At 44.1% G+C, this 22,882-nt stretch overlaps 1 protein-coding gene across 1 annotated transcript in view; it reads left to right on the top strand.

Moving 5' to 3' along the window:
- The window catches only part of LOC118919077 (guanylate cyclase 2G-like), an 83,706-nt gene that overhangs the window by 18,444 nt on the left and 42,380 nt on the right, over nt 1–22,882 (top strand). Inside the window, exons 12-21 of the mRNA XM_036898620.2 lie at nt 141–212; nt 6,859–7,027; nt 8,321–8,476; nt 10,861–11,038; nt 12,326–12,466; nt 13,351–13,543; nt 15,253–15,427; nt 16,579–16,677; nt 17,909–18,000; nt 19,256–19,361. Of these exons, the coding sequence (XP_036754515.1) occupies nt 141–212; nt 6,859–7,027; nt 8,321–8,476; nt 10,861–11,038; nt 12,326–12,466; nt 13,351–13,543; nt 15,253–15,427; nt 16,579–16,677; nt 17,909–18,000; nt 19,256–19,360 (1,380 nt within the window). The 3' untranslated portion in view covers nt 19,361. The remainder of the gene's footprint in view (nt 1–140; nt 213–6,858; nt 7,028–8,320; nt 8,477–10,860; nt 11,039–12,325; nt 12,467–13,350; nt 13,544–15,252; nt 15,428–16,578; nt 16,678–17,908; nt 18,001–19,255; nt 19,362–22,882) is intronic.

The raw sequence follows: 22,882 nt of genomic DNA, 5'->3' as shown, positions 1-22,882 counted from the left end.
ATTTAGAGTATTCTGCCTCAAGTTGTATTAGTTATGGACCAAGTAATCCAATGTACTGGAATCAAATCCACTTAACATACGAAGCTCACTGTGCTTCTGGTTGAGTCACTAGTGATATTTTGAACAACTGTGTTTTTCAGGATGTTTTGAGAAATGCAGATAATGATATGGATTGGATATTCAAACTCTCATTTGCATATGACATAGTCAATGTGAGTATCACATAAAACTTATTTAAAAACAAATACCATAGTATTTTTTAGTTGTTCTGTGTCTTGGATTAATTTGAACTGTAATCTTTCCTGAAAATCCTCATCCTCTTCAGATCTCTTTGCTTCAGAAGTGATTCCACTTCTATAATTCACCACTGCAATCAGATTTTCTATTCTTTTCCCATCCCAGCTCAAAAGTAAATATCAAGAGAATAAATTATTTTATACTATTGTTGGAAGGGATGCTAGGTTTACCCAAACAGGAAAGAGCATGGTATTTATATTGTAGGGTAGAACTTTTTACCCCAAAGAAAATCTAATTGCTAGACCATGAAACTTCCAGGGGAGGGTGGTTCCAAAGTAGCCATTCCTTTTCCTAGTCCTCAGTTCCTTTCCCCAGAAAAGAAGATCAGTGCCACAGTAGGTGCAAAACTGTTGACCTAAGGGGTAGACTACAGATGCAGATCTTGGGAGGTATAAAGGCAGGCAGAAACTGTACTTTGGGTAAGAGCCTGTGGTGGCTGCAAAGAACAGTAGTAATAATAATAATAATAGTAACAATAATGGTAGCTAAAGTATATTCAGTGCTTACTTTGGCCCCATACTTTCTAGCACTTTGTATGTATTAATTAGTTTAATTCTCATGACAAAATATCAAGTAGGTCTATTGTTATCCCCATTGCACAGATGGGAGATGAGTCAGATGGGCCATGTCAGGATGGACCAGCATCCTGAGGCTACTCTTCTCACCCTGGGCTAAAATCCAGCTGTTTTTTCTAAATTCTCTGCATTTATTTTTACCATCAGAGGAGACCAAGCCAATGACCTGGGAGTGGGTCTTGGTAAGGAAGTCCATCCATCTGACACATGGGCAGCAGGGCAAGGACTGGTCATCTGTCAAGTAATAGTCATCCATCAACGAACAGATTACTTCAGACAAGACCTGGCCTGGGTGTTTTGAGGGACAGCAGGTGAAGCATAAGTTCTCTCTCCTGCAGGAGAGGGCCAGTGGCTCGTTAAGGACTTTGGCAAATCACTTCCCCTCTCTGGAGCTCAGTTTTCATGTAGGCTTCATCAGTGGATGAAGTTGGCCTGATTGTATGCAAGGGCTTTTCTTCCTAAAGGATTTGACTGCTCTTTGTTTCTGAGGAGCTGAGTCTTAATGGCCTTGTAAAACTTCGATTTCCTAGGCCTTAGAAGCAGCATATTGTTATCAAGCAAGGTAATCAAACAAAAGCCTCCCCATAACTGGGTCTCCATGGACAACCTTGGGTCACCACTTTATTGTTTCAGTAAAACTTTATTGAGCATCTATTAAGGGTTTGTTCTATTCTGGACACTTAACAGGAAGATAAGGTCTGTTTTTTATCTTTGAATTACTTAAGATCTAGCTAGAGAAAACAAATTAAAGAACCCTAAGAAAATGTACATATAAAATTCTTTAAGTTGTGGTGGAATGGTTTTATCATAGGAAGCTCTGATGTAGCATCATCTCCTACTCTGGGATCCTCTCTCCTTCCCTTCCCATCAAGCCCAGGGAAGTACTCTAGACTCCAGTGATCTGTCTCCTGCCCCAGTCAAAACAGCTGATGTCGTATATACTGGATGTGAAGAGAAAGCTAGTAAGTTCTCCCAAGGTTTGAATGACTAATAGGTTAATTTTTTTCAGTGTGGGCTTTGACTTTAAAGAAGCATTGACCCAAAGGTTCTCTGGAGAAATGCCGGGGGCAGTGGGAATGGCACCTTGAAGGCGACAATCTCCCTGGTGGTCACTGGCTACTCTAGGTCACTGAGTCTGTCCCTTAATCCATAGCAGAAGGAGCAGTTTGACAGTGCTTTTGAAGGGTCATCATCCCCTGAAATGGAATGTGTGATTACGGGATTGTGTAAGGAGCTCACAATGAGTTAGGTCAAGGCACACTTAGGTCCTTCAAGGCCGCAGTTACTCTGCCAACACTCCTTGAAAGGGGACTGAGAGTAACACAAAATTCACTACAGCCTCTTAGCTTTGCCATGGGGGATTTGGCATGAACTCAGCCACTGGGCCAAGCTCTGTGGGTCAGATCATGCTGTGACTATTACATACCAATCATAAAAACAATTCTTCCCCCAATATCTGTTTGACCAGAATCAACTCTGTATCAGGTACCAGAGAGATTCTGAGATGTTGCAGGCTTTTCAAGCCAACAGATGTGTATGATTGAGCCTCTAATTTGCGTCAGACTCAGTTCTGGGCATGGAGGGCACAGAGGAATAAGGCTCATTGCTCTGTCCCTAAGGAGTTCTGTCCAATGGGGCCAGCCTGGGAAGGAGCTCTGGAGAGTATAATACTCCTCTTCAGTTTGGGACAGGCCTTCATTACAAGTAGAGAAGTTTTGATGGATTAAGAGGATGAAGGGCAGTTTGGCACAGAAATTGTCTTGGGGGCTTTGCCCCCAAACCCTGGCTTTGCCAGCACTGACAGCTGACCTTAATTACACTGAGCCTCAGTTTCCCTGTGTATAAAATAAAAATAACAGCAGTGCCCACCTCATCAGGTTGTTGTGAGGACTAAGGTATATAAAATATTTGGCACCATACCTACTTTGTAACAGGGAGTAAGTGTAAACTATTAGCAGAAGCAGTAATATTACTCTTATCACAGATAATTCCATTGTTAGCACTAGAAACCATACATTTACAAAATTTAATTCCTCCAACAATTCTAAAAAATGAGGCAGCCTTGTCTAACTATGGTAGTACCAGTTACAGTGGCCACTGAACACTGGCAACGTGGCCAGCCCCAACCGGGGTGTGCTCCAAGTACAAAATTCATGCCAGGTTCAAAGACTTAGCTTACATTCTTTCCTTTTTTTACTCTCTCACTTATATTTTCATATTGATTAAATGTTGAAATGATAAGATTTTTGATACACTGGGTTAAGTAAAATATATGAAAATTCATTTCAGCTCTTTAAAAAATGTGAAGTTACACATGTAGCTTGCATTATGATTGCACTAACAGAGTGCACTCAAGAATTAGCAACTAATTCCATTACTACTTCATCTTCAGCTCCAATGTGAATAATATTAATATTTATTCCATTTTCAAGAGGATGAAAAATGAAACAGTGAGATGAAGCCACCTGTCCAACTGGTGAGAGGCACATTGGGCTTGGCAGCCCGTCTGTCTCCGTGGCTGAGTTCCTCCTTCCATGTACAAGAGAGCAAAGATATGGGATCCAGAGATAGTAGGGTTGGGTGCCACCCCCAACCTGTCAGCAGGGAAATAATAAATAGAAGGTAATCAGATTTCATGCTAAAAGTACATGAAATCTGGCACATAAATTGTGAACCTTTTGTAGTCCTTTTATTTGGTCTGTGGCAATACACATTAAATCACACATTTCCATCAGGAAAACAAAAAGATGAAAAGATGTGTGCCATCCCTCGGAGAGGGCTGCGTACCTAGGATTCTTGAATGTCTCTAAACATGTCACGGGTGCCCTAGTGAAATGAGCTCTGCTGGTCTACCTGGCTGTCAGGGGTGACTGGTGGTGACTGGGTATAAAATGTCTTAGGCCTAGGGTAGGCCCCGCACTAGCAAGGCAGGCACAGTTGTGTGTGTCAGGGCCAGTCCTGCTGCTGCATGGAGAGGTCTCTGTGAGGTCAGAGAGAGTCCTCGACTGGACACAGGTCTCCCCAGATTTCAAGCCCAGACTTTGGGCTGTTGGAGCCTCCTTGGAGAAATGGCAGAGGCAGCCCCAGCCAGACCCCAGCCTTCCCTGAGTGGGTTTTGTTTCCAAAATGTGACTCCACTTTATCACCTCAAAAAAGCATAGAGGCCACTTTGATAAAGGAACATGGCCTCCTGATGTTTTTGCAGGGCTGGTGGGGCCGGTGTGTCCACTGTCCTGGAGGTTTCCTTACTGCTTTCTGTATTAGCCTGTGTTTCTAGTGCAGTATTGGCCCAGGGCTCTTGCTAAAGCAGGACAGTGGCTCAGCCTGTGATCAGCGCTGGAGGAAGAGATGTGTCCCTGAGCTCATGTCCAGGAATCCCAAGAAGTCGTTCCCTGGGTACAAGAGTCCATTCAGGAGACCTCCTCACAGCCCCCCTTGCTTAAACAGGCAGGGCATGTGCCCTCTCCTAGCCAGGCCCACGGGCGACTTCAGCCTGCTTCTCACTAGGTGCAAGGTTCATATGAACCTGCTGTTCCTGTGCAGCGGTGTTGGGAGAACAGGTGTGCTTTGACCCACCCTCTTCCTCCTCTCCAGTCACCCAGGGCATCGGAACAATAAAATCTAGTGGTTTAGAAGTGGCTGGGCTTTGAAGGCAATGCAGCCTGGGTTTACATCCCAGCTCTGACCCCACTCCTTGGGGGAAATTTAAACCCCTGATTTTCCTCTTTGGGAAACAGAGAATGAGAATATTAACCTGTCTCAGGAAAGACAAAATGTGAAAATATGTGTAAAGTGTCCTGGACAATGCATAGTGCAAAGCGTTCAAAGAAAGCTTTATTGTTATTTATTTGTTCATCACAAATCCATATTATAGAATGAATTTCCATGGAAACTTGTGGCTAAAATGAAACATTCCATCTCTTCTCACTTTCTGCCCTTACAGGCTTCTTTTATTAGCAAAGAGGCAGTTGGGCAGTGGGTCAAGGGCATGGACTTGGGAATCAGATGGCAGAATTCCCAGTTTCTGCTTCTCCCTTTACTCATCTGTAAAATGAGGTTGACGATAACACCACCTACCTCTACAATAGGGGGATTACATGAGTTAAAGAAATAGACTTGGATAGATACCTGAGTAAGGTTAACACTATAACCTTAAAAAAAAGGATCCTGTAAGACCTTGAGAGAGGAATTGTCATTTTCTCTCTTGCTCTGAAACCTGGTACGTGAGGGAGGTGTGAGGAGGCCCAGGCTACCGAGGCTGATGCAGGTAGAACGGCTCCATGACAGCTCCGTACCTGTGGGATGGTACGGTTGCCTTCCCACCAGCTCCTAAACTAACTATTCTGAAAACGAATGATTCAGAGAATCAGGTCAAAGATATAGAAAGCCTTTATGTCAATGCTTTAAGTCCAAGAAACTGGAAATGTTGAATAAATATTATTAAAATGCCATCTCATGAAGTCATCAAGGAAGGCAAGGAAGTAAAACCTGAAATGATAAACCGTGGGTCCCCTATCTCCCTGCACTATCATGGTTCACTTCTGAAATGCGTTTGGCCGCGTCCTTCTAACCATCACTTTACCCTTCTAGGCCTGCCCTTGAAAACTTCAGAGAAATACAAACATCTGTCTCTCTAATCATGTTTCAAATATGACAGTTCCTGTTTCCCAGATTTATCTCTTCTCCTACCTGTCCTCCCAAAGTAACTATTTCCTCCTCAACTCCAGATCTTTCTTGAAGCCCCTCCCTATGCATGGGAAGACCCACACCTTCTGCCTTCATCTCCTGTTAAATGAGCGTGATCTCTGCCTCTCTGACTCACCTCCTTTAGCAAGCTCTCCAGATTGGCCCTCTTTTCCCCATTCTGATCATTCCCCTGTTTTGGGTTCTCTAGTGCTCAGGCTTGGCTTGCACCACATATAGTTTGTAGCTAATACAGGTTCTTGTGTTTGGGCCCAACTATTGGTATTTTCTTTTTAAGCTCCCCAGGTGATTTTATGGTGCAGCCAAGTTTGGGAACAATTTCCAAGGACAAGTTCTCCCCGGTCTAATGTGCACGTGAAATCTGGGGATGGCTGTAAGGCTAAAATGCACTGTCTGATTCAGTAGGTCTGGGTGGGGCCTGAGATTCTGCATTTCTGCCAAGGTCACAAGCGAAGCTGATGCTGTAGGTCCCCAGGCCATCTTTCAAGTAGCAGAGGTCTAGGCAGTCCCATCACAACAGATGGTGAAATCGAGGCCCAGTGAGTTGCAGTGACCTGCTTGAAGAGACTGAGTAGTCAAGTCTAGACTTGAATACCTATCTTCTGACTCTAGTGTTCTTTCTGCTCTCTTCATAAATAATGGTACTTCATGATTGCATTTTATTTTTTTCATTTTATTGCCTTTCCCTGAGAAATGCTCAAACAGGACCATTAAGTACATGTAATAGAATATAATATTCCATTGTTATAGAATCATTGTATATAGTTAGTAATAAAATCTAATTTGAAATACATAGGTAATAAAATAATATTCTTAATCACATAGTGTTTCCATATTGTTGATATTCTTTACCATATTTATACAAACTTTTTGTTATAATTTATAGAGGATATTTACTCTGTGTCACACACTGTGTCCATTATTCCATTTAATCTCCCCAGCCACCCTATGAGGCAGGGATTACTGTCACCCCCTTCTAGATGAGAAGAATAGGCTTAACAGAGGTTGATTTCGCTTATTTATTTTAAGCTGGCCTTGCCTTTGTGACTCTACACTGAGGGTCCAGAAATATTTTTCTCTTTTTAGGGTGCCCGTACCCAGGTTGACCTCATGCTCAAGGGGCTGTGTATTAGTGGCTTATGAACAAATGAACCCAGAGGTGGGCATATCCCCCTGCCCTGGGTCCAGCTGTGTTTCTGTCCATCCGTTTCTCTGCCTCTGTTTCTTCCAGTGGTATCGTTGGCACCTGCTCTAATTCGTTTGCTCAATTTCACTCTTCCAGGGCATGCTGTTCCTCCACAGGAGCCCCCTGAAGTCTCACGGCAACCTGAAACCTTCCAACTGCCTGGTGGACGGTCGGATGCAGGTGAAGCTATCCGGATTTGGGCTGTGGGAACTCAAGTATGGCCAGACGCACAGGACATATAATGAGAAAACAATGGACCACTCAGGTAACCACTAGCAGATCCCATGCCTCCTCGTTATGGGCACAGTGGTGAAGGAAGTCCTGGCTCCATCTCTGCTTCCTGATGCTCAGGCACCTGCAGGTCGGCCTTCTGCTGGAGGTGACAGTACATGGCTTTTCTGCTCACCCAAGCAGAAAAGAAAAAATAACCCACATAGGTGGTATGAGTCCATGGTGTGATGTCCCAGTTGGGAGACTTGTTCTCATCCTGGCTTGGCTGGGCTCCCTGGAGCAAGTCACTACCTTTCCCTTTTCTCCTCTGTATCCCATCATAGCTTCATCCTATGTTCTCAGTAAGGAGTGCAGGACCTGCTAGGGATGTTAACCACCCCACGTCAACTGAATCAGACCTGAGGTTGGAGTCTGGTGATTCTTACGTTCTTGAAATCCAGCACTCCTTCACACAGGGGCCACGAGCTCAGGACTCCTCGCCCTGGTCCAGCGTTAACTGAGCATTGCTGACTCTCACCTCTCATGTATCTGGGTCCCTACAGAGCCCACTGCCCTCAGCCCGGACCACCTGTCTCCGGAGCAGCACACTGCCAGCAACACATCTGCCGTGTGCATGTGGGGAAGTTCCTATAACATAGAATAAGTGTCTTACAGAAAAAGACAAGGGACATTTTGAAAACCTGCTAGAAGCCACTTCTGCTTTCCTAACCCCCAATATATTTTCTTTTAACAATTATAACCTATAATGACATAAACTTACAAGCCTCATTGCAAAAAAAAAGAGTAGGTATATAAAATATCCAGAACAGATAAATGCATAGAGACAGAATGCATCGTTTGATGGTTGCCAGGGCTGGGGGCATGGGTAGTGACTGCTTAAGGGGTATGGAGTTTTACTTTGGGTGATGGAAATGTCTGGGGACTAGATAGAGGTGGGGGTTGCACAACACTGCAGATGTACTTACTACATGCCACTAAGTCGTTCACTTTAAAATGGTTTCTTTAATGTTCTATGTATCGTCCCTCAATAAGTTATTCTTTTTTAAATTTGGGCAATGCAGGAAAGGAAAAGGAAAAGGAAAACCACCTGCAGTTGCCCAGTCACGAGTTCACCATAGTTAGAGCACATGCTTCCCAACCATTTTCTGTGTATTGACACCTACAGCCTCTTCTGCGAGCTCTTTAAGCCAGCACCGTCAGGGCTGACTCCTTGCAGCTGGATGCCTTCGTTCCTCCTGTGCTTCACTGAGAAAGAAGTGAAGCAAGCGGTGGTGTCTCTGGGTCTGCCTGGCTGCTCTCACCTATGCTGACATCCGTTGCTTTGCAGAGCTCTATTGGACGGCCCCAGAGCTGTTGAGGCTCCCAGAGGTGCCCCGGGCAGGCACCCCAAAGGGAGACGTGTACAGCTTTGCCATCCTGATGAGGGAGCTTATCCACCACCAGGACCACGGGCCTTTTGACGACTACAACGAGGCACCATGTGGTAAAGCTGGGAGAGTCTCCTTGGCAGGAGTTGGTCATCTGGGCTAGCTTTTAAATGCTTGTTTTCATGAATTATTTTATTAAATGTTTATTAATTTATGATTTATTCCATTTTTTTCTTTTAAAATTCATGTTCATTTTTAAATTAAAAAACGAACTACAGTTTGCTTGTTTAAAAAATGAAGAACTTGTAATTACGTACTTCATTCTATTACAGCAGCCAGGGTGATCCTGTTAGAAAATGAGTCATATCATGTCGCTTCTCTCCACAACCACCTCCACTGGCTTCCTGCTTGGGGGATGGAAGCAGAGTCCTGGCAGTGGCCTACAAGGCCACCGGAGGCCTCTAAACACGCCTCTGTGACCCTCTCTGTTAGTGCCTGAGGGCCCCCCTAACAAATTACTACAAACCTGTTGGCTTTGAACAACAGAAATTGATTCTCTCACAGTTCTAGAGACTCAAAGTCCAAACTCAAGGTTCAGCAGGGCTGTGCTGCCTCTAGAAGCTCTAGGAAACATCCATTCTTTGTTTCTTCCAGCTCTTGGTAGCTGCTCCCACTTTCACGGGCTTTGGCCACATTGCTCCCATCTCTGCCGCTTCCGTGACATTGCCTCTTCCTCTGTCTCTTGTAAGGACACTGCATTGGGTTAGGGCCCACTTAGGTAATCCAAAATGATCTCCTCAACCCAAGATATTTAATTATATCTACAAAGGCTCTTTTTGTCAAATAAGGTCACATCCACAGGTTCTGGGAGTTAGGACATGGACATATCTCTTTGGGGACCACCAGTCAGCCTACTGCACCTCCCTAATTCCTTCTCCTATGGTTTGCTCCTTTTGGTCACCCTGGCCACCTTCATGTGCCTCCAACATGCCAGTCACATTTGTACCCCAGAGCCTTTGCACTTGCTGTTCCCTCTGCCTGGGCATCTCTCACCTAATATCTGTATATACAAATTTATCTCATTCCTTCTTAAGGACTACAAAGTTTTTCATTGTAAGGATGTGCCATATATTATTGATCAATGCATATTTCAGTTGTTTTCCATTTTTGCTATTATAAATCGGGGCAGGAAGCAGCCTTGTATCTTTGTGGACATGTAATTGAGGATATATATATTTAAAATATATTTAATTTTTTTTGATGAATGCTGTTGTCCACTTATAAAGGATATATTCAGACTTCTTTTTTGGTGGGTTGTCTCTTCACACAGCCCATCAGGGAATTAAAGGTAAAAGTAGTAGGAGATAAAGCAAAATGCAATCAAGATTGATTTAAAAATGTATACTAGGCATAACCCCCTGGAACTATTATATTCCACCTTGGCTGCACATTAGATGCCTGGGGTACTTTAAAGACTGCTAATGCCTGCATCTCAGGATATTCTGATGTCATTGATCTGGGGCACTGGCATGGCATCAGGGCTTTTAAAGTTCCCAGGTTATTCTCCCAGTGGCCCAGGCTGAGAATCACTGTGCACATATATGTGACTGAGTTTCTAACTAAATCCATCCCACCTTTCTCTCTTGTTTTTTTTTTCTTTATCACTTTGACTACCATTTCTAGTCCATCCCCCAAATGGCCAATCTCAAGTCTTATCTTTAGATCATCATTCATTCCTTGGACACTTTTTCAAATCAGGAGCCTTTCTGAATGTATATAGTTACTTTGAAAGCAGGTTCCAGTGTCTAATTTATGGCTAAATGAAATAGAAGTGAGACTAACCCAAAAAGGTTACTCCCAAATCCAGGTGCATCTGACTTTAGAACCAAGTGGCTACCCAGATCTCCCCAGACTGAGCCGAGGCAGGAGCCCACCTCCACTCACTAAACTCAGCTGCCCCTGACTGTGCCACCTGGGGTGGGGCAGAGGTGGGGGCAGGAAGACTGGAAATGGGCATATTTCCCCCTCACTGTAGTCCTCTGCTCACAAAGTTAAATGAGAGCTGGCCACATGAGACTAAGTGTACACAGGACCACAGCCAGGGAAAGCACATTGTGTACCTAGTTTATGGGCAAACATACTTCTCATTAACTTCTCATACTTCCCTACAAAAGCAAGCTTGGTGCTGGGAACTAAGGAATTATTGATTCTTTGCACACACTAGACCAGAGGTTCTCAAACGATAGCGGGCATCAGAATCATGGGCAAGGCTTGTTAAAACACAGTATCGTAGGTCCTAGCCTCAGAGTTCCTAACTCAGTAGGTCTGGGGTGAGGTCTGCGAATCTGCATTTCTCTCAGGTTTCCAGCTGATGTTGAGAAGCACCGGTCTAGTGTGGTCACTGAGCCAGCAGCATGAGCATTCCCTATATTTAAAGTGAAACGTACCAACTGGCACAAAGTTTACACATTTGCCTAACTAACCCCAAAATGAATTTCAGAAATCATCAGTCAAATCAAAGACCCTACGGCCTTAGTTCCACTTCGACCTTCCTTGTCAGAGGAGAAGGGCAATGAGAAGATTATGGTCATGGTGAGAGCATGTTGGGACGAATCTCCAGAGAAACGGCCCACTTTCCCTTCCATCAAGAAAATTTTACGAGAAGTCAGTCCCAGAGGGTGAGTGAGATGTGCAACACACATTTTCTCCTAATCGCTTAACAAGTGGAATATTAAAACTATATGGCTGTGATCGGTTCTGTGTGGCTCACTCTCCATTCATTCATTCATTCCTCCACTCATTCATTCATTCATTCACTATCTACTCATTCAATGCCTACTATAGGCAGAGCACTGTGCTTGCTGTTGGTTCGAGTACGGTAGTAAATTCTCCCTTTATTTCATGAATGATAAAAAAAAATGGATCATAGAGTAGTACTTCCATTGTCCTCCTTTGTCCATTCCAGATACCCCTAATCAATCAAGGTCGTCTTTCCCAGGGAGTTTTGACATGGCCTCAGAATCTTATTCAAACCAGTATTCCACAGGTCAAGACTAATCAGTTGGGATTGGACTATGGGATAAAAAATTACTCACCAACCTTCAAGTAGGTTAATGACCTAAATTAATCATGCCTCTCAAACAGTTTTCTTATTTGCGGCTTGCGTCACATCAGGACAATTGCATCATGTTTTGGCGCATTGAACATAAGAAGGCACAGCCACGTCAGAAGCAGTTGGAGTAGATAGACGGAGCCCTGGGCTGGGGGTCAGGTGCCTGCTCCTAATTTGACAAGTCTGCTATGCATTCTAGCACAACAGCCCTGTATTCTGCATTTCCCACATCAAAATAGTTTTAAATCATATGTCTTAGGTCAGCTATGACTTTTTACTCAGAAAATATGGTCCCCAGTGTTAAGGCAAGTCTATTTCCTGTGTGAACCTCTGTCTCCTTATCTGGAAGATGAGGAATTTAAATGATTTTCTCTGAAGACCTTTCTAAAACAAGAGCCTATGGGACCCAGAAGTGTCCCTTACATCTGCCATCTGAAAAGAAAAAAATGACCCTCCCTGAAATCTAAATTTGTGACTGATCACGCCAGTGGTCTGGAGTATGTCAGGAAGTCAGGGAGGGCCAGCAAGGCCACCGTTTTGTTGAATGCTCAGTGCTAGACACAGCCAAGGGTACCCATCATCTCCCTGAACACTCAGAGCAACCCTGTGAGGTATATGTTACTATGGTCACTTTCCAGATGAAGAAACTGAGGCTCAGAAAAATGAAGGGTGCACATCAAGATCACAGGACTGGTGAAGCGCAGGCTTGTCATTTTGCTGCTGTCCATTGGCAGCCCTTAGGGAGGAAACCTTAAGGGTGAGAAATGTTTCCTTGGAATGTATAGTTAGAAGGTGTGTTCCACAGTGGCCCTAAAGTTCTTTTATAAAGATGTTAATTTCTGTTCTTTTAAAGCCATGCGAACATCCTAGACAGTATGGTGAGCAAGCTGGAAGTATATGCCAATCACCTGGAGGAGGTGGTGGAGGAGAGGACCAGCCAGCTGATGGCAGAGAAGAGGAAGGTGGAGAAGCTTCTGTTCACAATGCTGCCCAGGTATTCCAAAGCCCTGGGGGCCGTGGCAAAGGAACCAGGAAGCAAGCGACAACAATGTTATCTAAGAGAGCCCCAGGAGAGAATATACTCTTTGTTCTTAAGAGCACTTCAGGTCTTCTAAAACAGGTCACTTTGCATGTGATTTGGTACATCTTGTAAAGGGAGATGGAGGCAAAGACCCTCGAATCCAGAGGAAGAGAGAACCTATCTTTTTCCACGAAGACGGTGGGTGCAACAATAGGGGATAGACCACTAGATGGCACTCTAGTTACATGAGTTAATCACCAACTTCCCAGTATTTCAGATTTAAGTTCAAAGCCTTTGCACAGTACAGTATGTATCCATGACTTCAGATGCAAAACCTGCCTCATTTTTGGTTCTCTTTTCACCTGTGCATCCTCTAAACACTTGGAAGAAGCATCTGCTGTTGAAATTCCTGCACTTGTCCCATGTGTTTTGACAAAGAAGCTGGGAAGAGGATTTGAATGTGTTCATGTGAGACTGGTTGAAACAAAAATACAGACTTGTGGATCGGTGAATGCTTACATTTGCTCCCACACTGTAGACCGAGTCTTTACGATCAAACTCTGTAACTAGTAGGGGAAAATGAAATGCCCTCAGGAAGAACTCCTTTCGTAAAGGCATTTATCTGCTTAGCTCCTCCTCCCTCCCCCAGTTAAGATATTTCTTTAGAGAAAACACAGGCAGAGGAATGAGTGTCAAAAGAGTGCCCTGAGATGATGGATTTTCTACCCCAAACCTAACCCATTGAAGCAATGGGCTTTACTTAGAGGCAAATGCTTAGAAGCAGATGACTTCGCCAGGGTCTGTAGGAGACAAGTTAAATAAGATTGCTCAAAAACAATCCCATTCTCTGGTTTCAGCTTCATTGGAGAGCAGCTCTTAGCTGGAAGGTCCGTGGAGCCAGAACATTTTGAGTCCGTGACAATCTTTTTCTCCGACATCGTTGGATTCACAAAACTGTGTTCTCTCAGCTCCCCCTTGCAGGTTGTAAAGCTCCTTAACGACCTGTACAGTTTATTCGACCACATCATTCAAACTTATGATGTGTATAAGGTGAGAGGCCTGGCTCCTGGGTTGTGAGGGACCGTGTGCTCCCTGCTGGCCGGGCGTGCGTGAGGGTGAGCCCAGCCCGAGACGCCAGCTAGGAGGAAGGCTGTATTTCAGTCAACTCATGGCAGAAACTCTACGTTTTACTCCTGGTTGCTTTCCTGGCAAAGGGCTTGATCAATCACAGGTGCACGTGCTTGTCAAGAATCATCAGTGTTCCCTGTTCCCTTCCATCATTTTATCTCAGGGTAAACACATTTCTAAAAGAGACATTCACCCTTCTACCGGCTGCTCCCGCCAGTCCTCTCCTGACTATATTTCCTTCAGATCAGAGAGGCTCTCAGTCTCCTTCCGAGGTTGCCTCTGGGTCTTGGGTGAGTCTCACTTCTGTGGCCGTGATCTTTAGCAATTCAGGTGAAGATAGACTCCCAAGTTCAGACTATCAGACAACTACCTGCCTAGTACTAGTCTGGGGTTGTATGAATATGGTCACCTAAAGTGAAATACAGTTTTGGATGGAGAATAGAAGAACCAGTAATTTGGCTCCATTCAGGTGGTGGTGATGGCAGTTCTTCGTGTTTTGTGACTTCCAGTGGGACCAGATCATGACTCCAGGGCCCGTGTTCACACAGGCCGGGTGAGCAGCCACAAGGGCACCAGCTCTGGCCATGATCACAGGGCTCCTTCCAAGGCCCTGGGGCCAGGGAGCCCCGAGGGACAGTGTGATCATGTCCCTTGGTGACATGTTCTCCATGGTCATCCCCCAGCGTTGCCCACAGATGTTCCCTCTGTTGAAGAGTGAAAGGGTGGTATGGATAATCTCAGAGAGCAGATCACACACACCCAACAAAAACAGCCTGCACTGTCTAGGAGGGCAGCCCCTGGGATTTTCTCTTTATGTTACCCTCTCAGTCATGTTTTGCGTGAGCTAATACTAAAATAAGTTTGCATTTCTAAAGGATGTGCTCATGGAGGGGAGAGGTAGCCTAGAGGCAGTTAGACTTGTGTACTAGTGGACTTTGTGTAATTTTGGGGTCCCCAGGAGACAGGTTACTACCTGGCTAATGCCTGCAATTCCACCTATACCACATCATTTTTGGATTCTGCTAAAATGCATATCCATTGGAAAGGGCTGTAACTTTAAGCTTACACTTGTCATTTATTCTCCATTGTGAATGAGAGAAATGCAAGCTGATTTTCTTAGGAGGACTGGGAGAGAAGAGGACAGATCAGGCAGATACAGTTACATGTATGTATAAAGTATATGTTCTGTATAATGTGCTCATATGTGTAAGTGTATATAAGAGCCCTTGTGTTGGGTGAAGGCATTTCAGGTTGGAAGATGAATTCCACTTGATGGATCCATGTGACCCTTCAAGATTTACTGCATCAGTACACTGCTGCCTGTTTAACTGGTTTTGAACCTGTGTTAAGGAAATGTGGTCCTCAGCTGCCACTATCAGATTTCAGAGGAGGAAGCAGTGACTGTGGGGAAGAGGGCTCAGAGAAGAAGGACTCTGTGGAAGAACCAGGCCAAGAGCAGAAACCTGAGGGAATGCTGGGTCTTAGATGGAGCAGAGGTCAGGGAGTGAGACTCCTAGAAGTATGGGGCCTCAAAGCAGGGATCAGTAACAAGGGGCCATGGTCTCTGACCCCACCCCCACCCCAGCCTCCCTCATAGAGAATACATGTCCATTTTGTTGCGCTATTTTAAGGTTGAGACCATTGGAGATGCATATATGGTAGCCAGCGGACTTCCCATCCGCAATGGAGCCCAGCACGTGGAAGAGATCGCCATGATGTCCTTGCACTTCCTCAATGCCACCATCCACTTCCAGATTGGGCACATGCCTGAGGAGAAGCTTAGACTCCGGATCGGCCTCCACACAGGTGAGCGGCACTGATGGCAGGTGGCCTTGTGGCCTGTGTACGGCGGCAGATAGTTCTGGACCAAAGTCCTAGGTCTGAGGCCTTTAGAACCTTGAAATTGGGTGGTAACATCTTCAGGGGAAATCAAAGATTGGGTAGTCTTTGCATGTATTTCCTGTTAGCCAGATTGCTTGGTAATAACAAGACACACAAAGACCTCAATGTGCAGAACCAAAAATAATGTGGAGAACAAAAGCCACGATGGTTATATCGGGCTGCTTTTACTCTGTGCCTCTGCATCAAAGGCACTTTGTTCTGTTTTTGTCAAACTCATGGACGTGTTACCTCTGCAGAAGGGACCAGCATGGTTTAATGCTCTTCTGTCACCGTCTTGAACTTATTAAACATTTTTGAGTGAAGGGTCCCTTATTTTCATTTTAAATTGGGCCCTACATATTATGATGGTGGACCTGTTCCTACCTATCCTCTGAGGTTTTACTAAAATAAAACCTGTCCCCTAATCAAATTAATTACTCCCATATTTGTGCTGCGATTGCTGTGATTGCATCTCTAGCAAGTGGAAAACATCTTCATTAATTTCTGTCTTACTTCAGTTGTGTTGACAAAATACTATGCACTTGGGTGGCTTAAACAGCAGACATCTATTTTCTCACAGCTCTGGAGGCTGGAATCCAAGATCAGGCTTCCAGCTAGAGAGACCTCTCTTTCTGTCTGGCAGAAGGCCACCTTCTGGCCATGCCCTTGCATGGCAGAAAAAGAGAAAGAGGTGTGGTGTCTCCTCCTCTTCTTAGAAGGGTAGTAATATCCTCATGAGGCCCCTCCCCTCTTGACTTCATCTAAACCTAATTTCCTCCCTGAAGTCCCACCTCCTGATACCATCGTATCAAGAGTTAGGACTTCAGCATATGAATCAGGGAGGTCAGGCACAAGCATTCAGTCCATAAAGATTGATTACTATGTTGTTTTCTACCAGAAGTCTGTGGGTTCTGTACGTTGCCTTCTATAAACCCTAAGATCTATTGCTAAGCTTTGCCTTATGAGGGCACTGAACAAGTAATTGTCGAAATGCATTTGTTGATGGCATGTGCCTTGTGGAGCCCAGCCCTTGAGACAGGCAGATTGGTTACACCCTTCTGTTCTCCCCCTCGTAGGTCCTGTGGTGGCTGGCGTGGTGGGAATCACCATGCCCAGGTATTGTCTGTTTGGAGACACTGTGAACGTGGCATCCAGAATGGAAAGCAGCAGTTTGCGTGGGTATCATTTACAGCACTTTGCAAACATGATACTGCTGTTCCTCCTGTCCCCTGTCTTTGACCAGAGGGTATTTTTAGAAGACCCATTTGCACTGTGTCTACTGTTTCCCACTTGGAGAGTAAGATCATTATTCACTTCAGACAACGCCGATCACAGGCTTTGTAGGCTGGGTTTTGCACTGTGCTCTCCATGGAGCCATGTGAATGCACATGACTGCCTCCTTCCAGGACTTCCCGTTCTAAACAGTCAAGTACACATATAATAAAATCACTGAAACGAAGAGCAGCAGTTGGCAAACTTTTTTGATACAGAGCCAGACAGTAAACATTTTAGGCTTTATGGGCTGTAGTCTGTGTTGCAAATACTAAACTGATGTAGTGTGAAAAGCAGCCATTTACAACATGTAAAAGATTGGGTGGGGCCATGTTCCAGTAAAAATTTATTTGCAAACACAGGTTGTAGGCTGGATTTGGCCTATGGAATGTCATTTCCCCATCCTTTACATAAAGTATAGTGTCAGTAATGCAGAAGAAATCTGTGGCCAAGGACCCAAGGGGATTCATGTGTTTTTGCTTTACAGTAATTTTATTGCATTGATTATTGCCAGACATATATATGCCATTTATCAGTGGAGGCATTTATCAGCTGGAAAAAATACTCAGTTACCTGAGTTTTGAAAAGTTTAGGTTAACATTCTTTTGAATTTGTACTTTTTCCATGATATATAAACACACAAAAATTTTTTTCCCCTCTGAATACTTTGTTGTCCCAGTTAATCAATCAAGTCTCAAACATAGCTTGAAACCTCCCTTTTGGCTTGTAAGTAAAGATTTTAAGGATAACTTTTGAAGATGGAATTGCTGATATAGGCTGCAAACCTGCCTCTAGTTGCAGTTCTGATTACAAACATTTTCAGTGATATGTACCAGCTCCGGTGCCATGCCCAGAGGTGCCCAGTGACCTCCACGTGGAGGTCATTTCTATACTGAATAGGTTAAAGCTTGAGCACCACCCAACAGTGTCTGAGCAATGCCTGGATGGTTGGGGTTCCCCACCCAAGCATCCCAGACTTCAGAGATGTTGTCTGTGATTTGCTTAATGAGAGGTGCAGGCAGGCCACGAATGTGAGCAGTGCAGCGTTCTCTCTCCACAGTAGCCCCTGCCCCACTGACACCCATCAGAAAGTTGCAACCAGGCAATAACTTGGTAATAACTGGTTTGTGGCAGCTCTCCGGATTCATGTCTCAGAGAGCACTGCAGCCACCCTGCTGACATTGGGAGGATACGATTTGCAAAAGAGAGGCACCATTCCAGTCAAGGTAAGACCAGGACACCTGCCCCCACCTGCCCCATCTGGGTCTCTGGTGGAGATGTGGGATGCGTGAACCTCTGCCCTGTGGTTCTGGGAGACCACCAAGGTCCCTGGGGAGGCTCTCATGTCTGCCAGGTCTTCTTCCTTCAGAGAGGACCATGCAGTCTCCCCAAATGGTCACACATGGACTCTGTGACAGAAAACACCTTCAGTCACCAGACTAGCGCTCTGTGGCTGTCTCCGCTCTCTTTGCCGCCAGTGGTCTCCTGGCTTCTGCCTGACCACGCCAGTCCAGTCTCCCAGAAAGCAACAGCAAATACAAGCCCAGGAATTACAGTGCCCATGTTTCCTCTGCGTCCCCTCTCCCAAGTCTAAAGTGCCTAGGGAGAGGGAACAGAGCCCGTTGGTTTGGGGGTACTAGGACCTCATCTCTATAGATTTAAGTGTCTCTTCCCTTTCCCTCTGCCTTCTCCTCCATCCTGGCCTACAGTCTGTCACTGAAACATGCCATGATACAGTCTCATCTTTCTGATAAACAAACACGAGCCTTTGGGGTGGAGGTTGCTCCTCTTGAGATGTTCTCAAGAATGTCTCAGAGATGTTTATGGTGGGAATGGGGGGTGGTTGCTATGATGTTAGGTGTTTGGGTGGATGTGGGGGTCCAGGGAAAGAACTGAAACAGAAGGGGATGTCATCAACCCTCCAGTTGGCTGAGCCTGGCCCTGGCATGCTGTATTTGGTCAGAGGACTTCAGGTGACAGGAAGATTTTTCTAGAATACAGCAGTAGAGATCAAGCTTTGAATCACCTCCCAGAATTGCTGTCTGATTTGAGGGCTTTAACATCTCAGTTTGATCATGTAAAATGGGGATGGTGATAATACTGCCCTCAAAGGTGGCTGTGAGGATTAAAGGTGAGCATATAGGTGAGATGCTTCACCGAGTGCCCTACTCATAGTGAGAGTTCAATAGGTTTTATTATTATTTAAAATACTTTCTTGGAAACAAATTTCGCCTCCAATGGCTCTCACCCCCTAGGCCATCACTAACTGTCCATTTGGCTTATTAGCCAATCTCACGAAAATCACTGACTTTTCTATAATGAGGTCTTTCCATCACTGAGGCAGCTCCTGCCTATTGCAGTTCTGGCTGCAAACAACATTTTCAGTCACAAGCAAGGGAGCCCCAAAGTGTCTGCGGTGAGGCGGTACCTCGCAAGCAGCCTCTCCTCTGACTCACCCGCACTCCACTTTGCCTCCCACAGGGCAAGGGAGAGCTAACAACTTTCTGGTTGAAAGGCAAAGAAGGCTTCCCTATTCTGCTCCCCAACTTTAGTGAGGAAGAAGTTAAAGTCCCAGAGATCTTATAAGGTGAGTATTTACTTTACAGATGTTTGTGGGGTCCTATGAAAGCCTGTGGGGACCTTTCTGTGGGAGGCATTAAATATCCCATTGAGGGCCGTATAGTTCTGGGCATTTAGTCGGTTTCCCAGCAGGGGGAGCCATAGAGCTGGCCTTGTCGCACATGGACGTCTGTGGCCTGGAGCAAATGTGGAGTTGCGTGAACTGCATATAGGAACCTCGTTTCCTGGGGGGTCCAGATCTGGACTGTTGCTCCCAGACCTACTAGTGAGCCTGCCCACGCTGCCAGATATTTCCAGTCCATTAGCTTGCAAATTTGCAGAGAACTCAGTTCATTCTGGAAGGGAAAGCTGAAGAATGAAGCCCAGGCCCACAGGCCCTGTCTTGCCCTGCCTCCCTTTGCAAGGTGGCTGCTCTCTAACTCTTAGGGCTTATTTTCTTTATCAGTTAATCAGCCTGCAAGGAAACAGGAGCCCGTACCAGGAGGTATCTCGGGAATGTTTTCAGGTGATAAGTCTCTAAGGTGTGAGCAACCCCTGAAATCCAGCAGGACCAGGCCATTCCAAGCAGATAGGATCCCTGCAGTCCGTGGCTGGAAGGCCTGGTCCTGAGCGCTAACTTGCTGTGAGTGCTGTACCTTCCAAATGAATAAAATCCCTCTCAATTTATCGCTTAATTTCTTTCCCACCCACTGAGCAAAGGATGCAATTGAGGCTTGAATTTTAAGTAGAATTTGTCAATGATCTATGAAATACTTAATTGTTTTTAAATATCCAGCAGACAAAGGTGAACCCATCCATTCTGTTATGAGTATTTCCCTTTTATACAAATAGGATTCCATGTTGTTTTATTCAGTGGTTTTTGTAATAGATTTACTGAACCACTAATGCATTTACACTATTTCTTTTTATCCCTGCAACTCCTAACATCACATCTTTTGAGTGACTGCTCCTGACTACAGCAGAGCAATTGGAATAATATATCATATTTGAGACATTTTCCTGTTTAATTTCCTATGACTGAAGAAGTGAAAAACAATGAGATGGGGAATGCTTTTTTTTTTTTTGCTTTATCTCTGAGCTGATTTTGTAGAGATATTTTTTAGCTCACTGCAGGGAAATAAACTACCTTTTGGTGGGTTGAGAGCCTTTAATAACAAGTTTTTAAATGGTTTGCTAGAATTCTTGCCTTTATTTTGCAGTAGGGATGCTAAATATGAATTAGGGGAAGTGCTTTTACAAGTAGTCCCATCTCTGCTGAGCTCCTAAGCATTTTTGTCCACAAGACTGTCCTTTTATCTAGAGACGGGCAACTGAACTCTCAGACCTTCACAGACTGTTTGCTATTACGAGATTCCAGTTTCGCTGTGGTAGACTCGCTGCTGCTCACAGGCCTTCAGTGCTAAGGATTGAAAGCTGTTGACTGACACTTAGAAAGAGCAAAGGCAGGAGGCATTTATATGATGAGGATGGGAAGCTTCCCTTGCTACCCCAGCATGGAGACAACAGGTCAAGGAGGCAACCTCTGCTTTGAGATCTCTTAGAGAAATGGGCCAGTTTCTGTCAATCCAAGCACATGAACATTTCATTAATTCAAGGAGCATTTATTGAGCACTTACTCTGTTCCAGGCACCCCCCACTGGGGAACACAAGAGAATATGAAATTTCCTTCATCATCCAGTTTAGTTGGAGAAAGGAGGCAATCTGTTAATAGAGTCATGTACAAAAGTATAGAAGTACCGAAGCAATGCAATACTGTTAAATTTAAAGAGCATTAGAAAATAATGCACATATGTATGGATGGGGTGGGACATAGCAATTGTATATTACTATCCCATCTCTGTATGGAATGTGTGTGTGTTCCTTCCCTTCCAGTCCTAGCCCATGTGCTTAAACAAGTTATATTCATATAGTAAAGACTTAGTTACTTCTGCCTTTGTCAATGAACATTATAACATAAAATTTGGCATTCATACACATACACAGAAAACAAATACACATGTGTGCATACACAGACATTCAGATGCACATATGTGCACATATATACATACACATGCACACACATATACTTATATTCATGCATATACACACATACATAAATCTATATATCAAAGATCAATAGATAAGAGATTTGTGTGTATATTATATACTCAGCACATATGTGTGTATATATATGCATGTTTACATAGATAGATAGATTCTCTTTTATTCTACTCAAGTTCTGAGAGAGAGTCCAGGGGTAGAAAGAGGAAGACTCTTTAGGGGATCATAAGCAGGAATTTTGATAAGAGTAATTCCCTAAAATCTATATACAGGGTTTTTTTTTTTCTCTTGTCAACCAGGGATAGCTAAAGGAAAGTACTCTTTCCTCATTCTCTAAATGTCCACCTATGTTTGGCACTATGGGAAATTACAAGAGAGATTGTTTTGAAAGTGCTTTCTCTTAACTCCTTAATAGAGAAGTGAGGAGACATGAAGGGCAACCAACATCATAGGGCTGTTAGTTAACTTTAGGTTGAAACACACCCAATTGCTGAGGGAGACATTAAGGCTTTAGGCACAGGATGGCTCAAAAGACTTTTCCCACAAATGTGAATCTTACAAAAATGTCCACCTTCTTGCATCAGAAACACAATGCTGATATTTTTGAAATGTAAATGTAGGATAGAATGATGGAGAGTCTGTGGTAAATATGTGAGTCTAAGAAGTTCTTGTTGTAGAAAAACCCCTGTAAGGGTTGAGGACTGGCTATCAACATGACATATGAACACTGCAAGCTATCAATGTAGGTTATTCATCTTAAGACATTTTATTTATTCCATAGCACCAGGTAAACATACAGATCATTAAACATTATGATAAAATAAAGCAAAACTAACACCACATTGTTTTACTCTGACAGTCAAGGATTTATGATTATGGCTATGAGTATGCTACTTAAGAGTTTTTTACTAGAACAAATAAAATACATCTTCTCTCCTTCCTGACTACAAAAATTCTGAATTTATAAGAAGAGATCCCAAACTGATTGGAGCACAAGCTTTGAGACTAGTTTAGACCACACTGAATCATTTTAACCTGGCCTTTTGCTAAGCAAATATGCACTTCATGTCCCCAGAGATTGGAAAACTAGCTTCTGAGTTCATTAACAGACTTGTAAAAGAACCATCAAACTACAGATCTCCAAACTTCTCAATTACATTAAATACAGAGGTACAAACTGACATGTTTTCAATTATACACTCACTAATTAAGTCTGTACAAGACTAAAAAAAAGAACTTAGAACTCTGGCTTTTCCTATTATACCCCAGCTTCCAGCCTCAAACTGGGGTCCACAGCACATTCTCAGGGATGTGCCAATTCTGTCAGGATTGGTTCATTCATTTTTATTTTGTTGACAACATAAATCATTAATATCAACATATTCTGGATCACTGGAATGGGGCCATGTGTTATCAGGGTGTGTTCCCACGTGATTTTGTTGCCCATATTTGTGTTTGTGTTTGTAGGGTCCATCTAATGATTATAAG

This window comes from Manis pentadactyla, chromosome 8 (genome assembly GCF_030020395.1).
Source record: "Manis pentadactyla isolate mManPen7 chromosome 8, mManPen7.hap1, whole genome shotgun sequence".
Taxonomy (NCBI): domain Eukaryota; kingdom Metazoa; phylum Chordata; class Mammalia; order Pholidota; family Manidae; genus Manis; species Manis pentadactyla.
The sequence above is the reverse complement of the archived record's forward strand: the minus strand, read 5'-3'. Positions and strand labels throughout refer to the sequence as shown.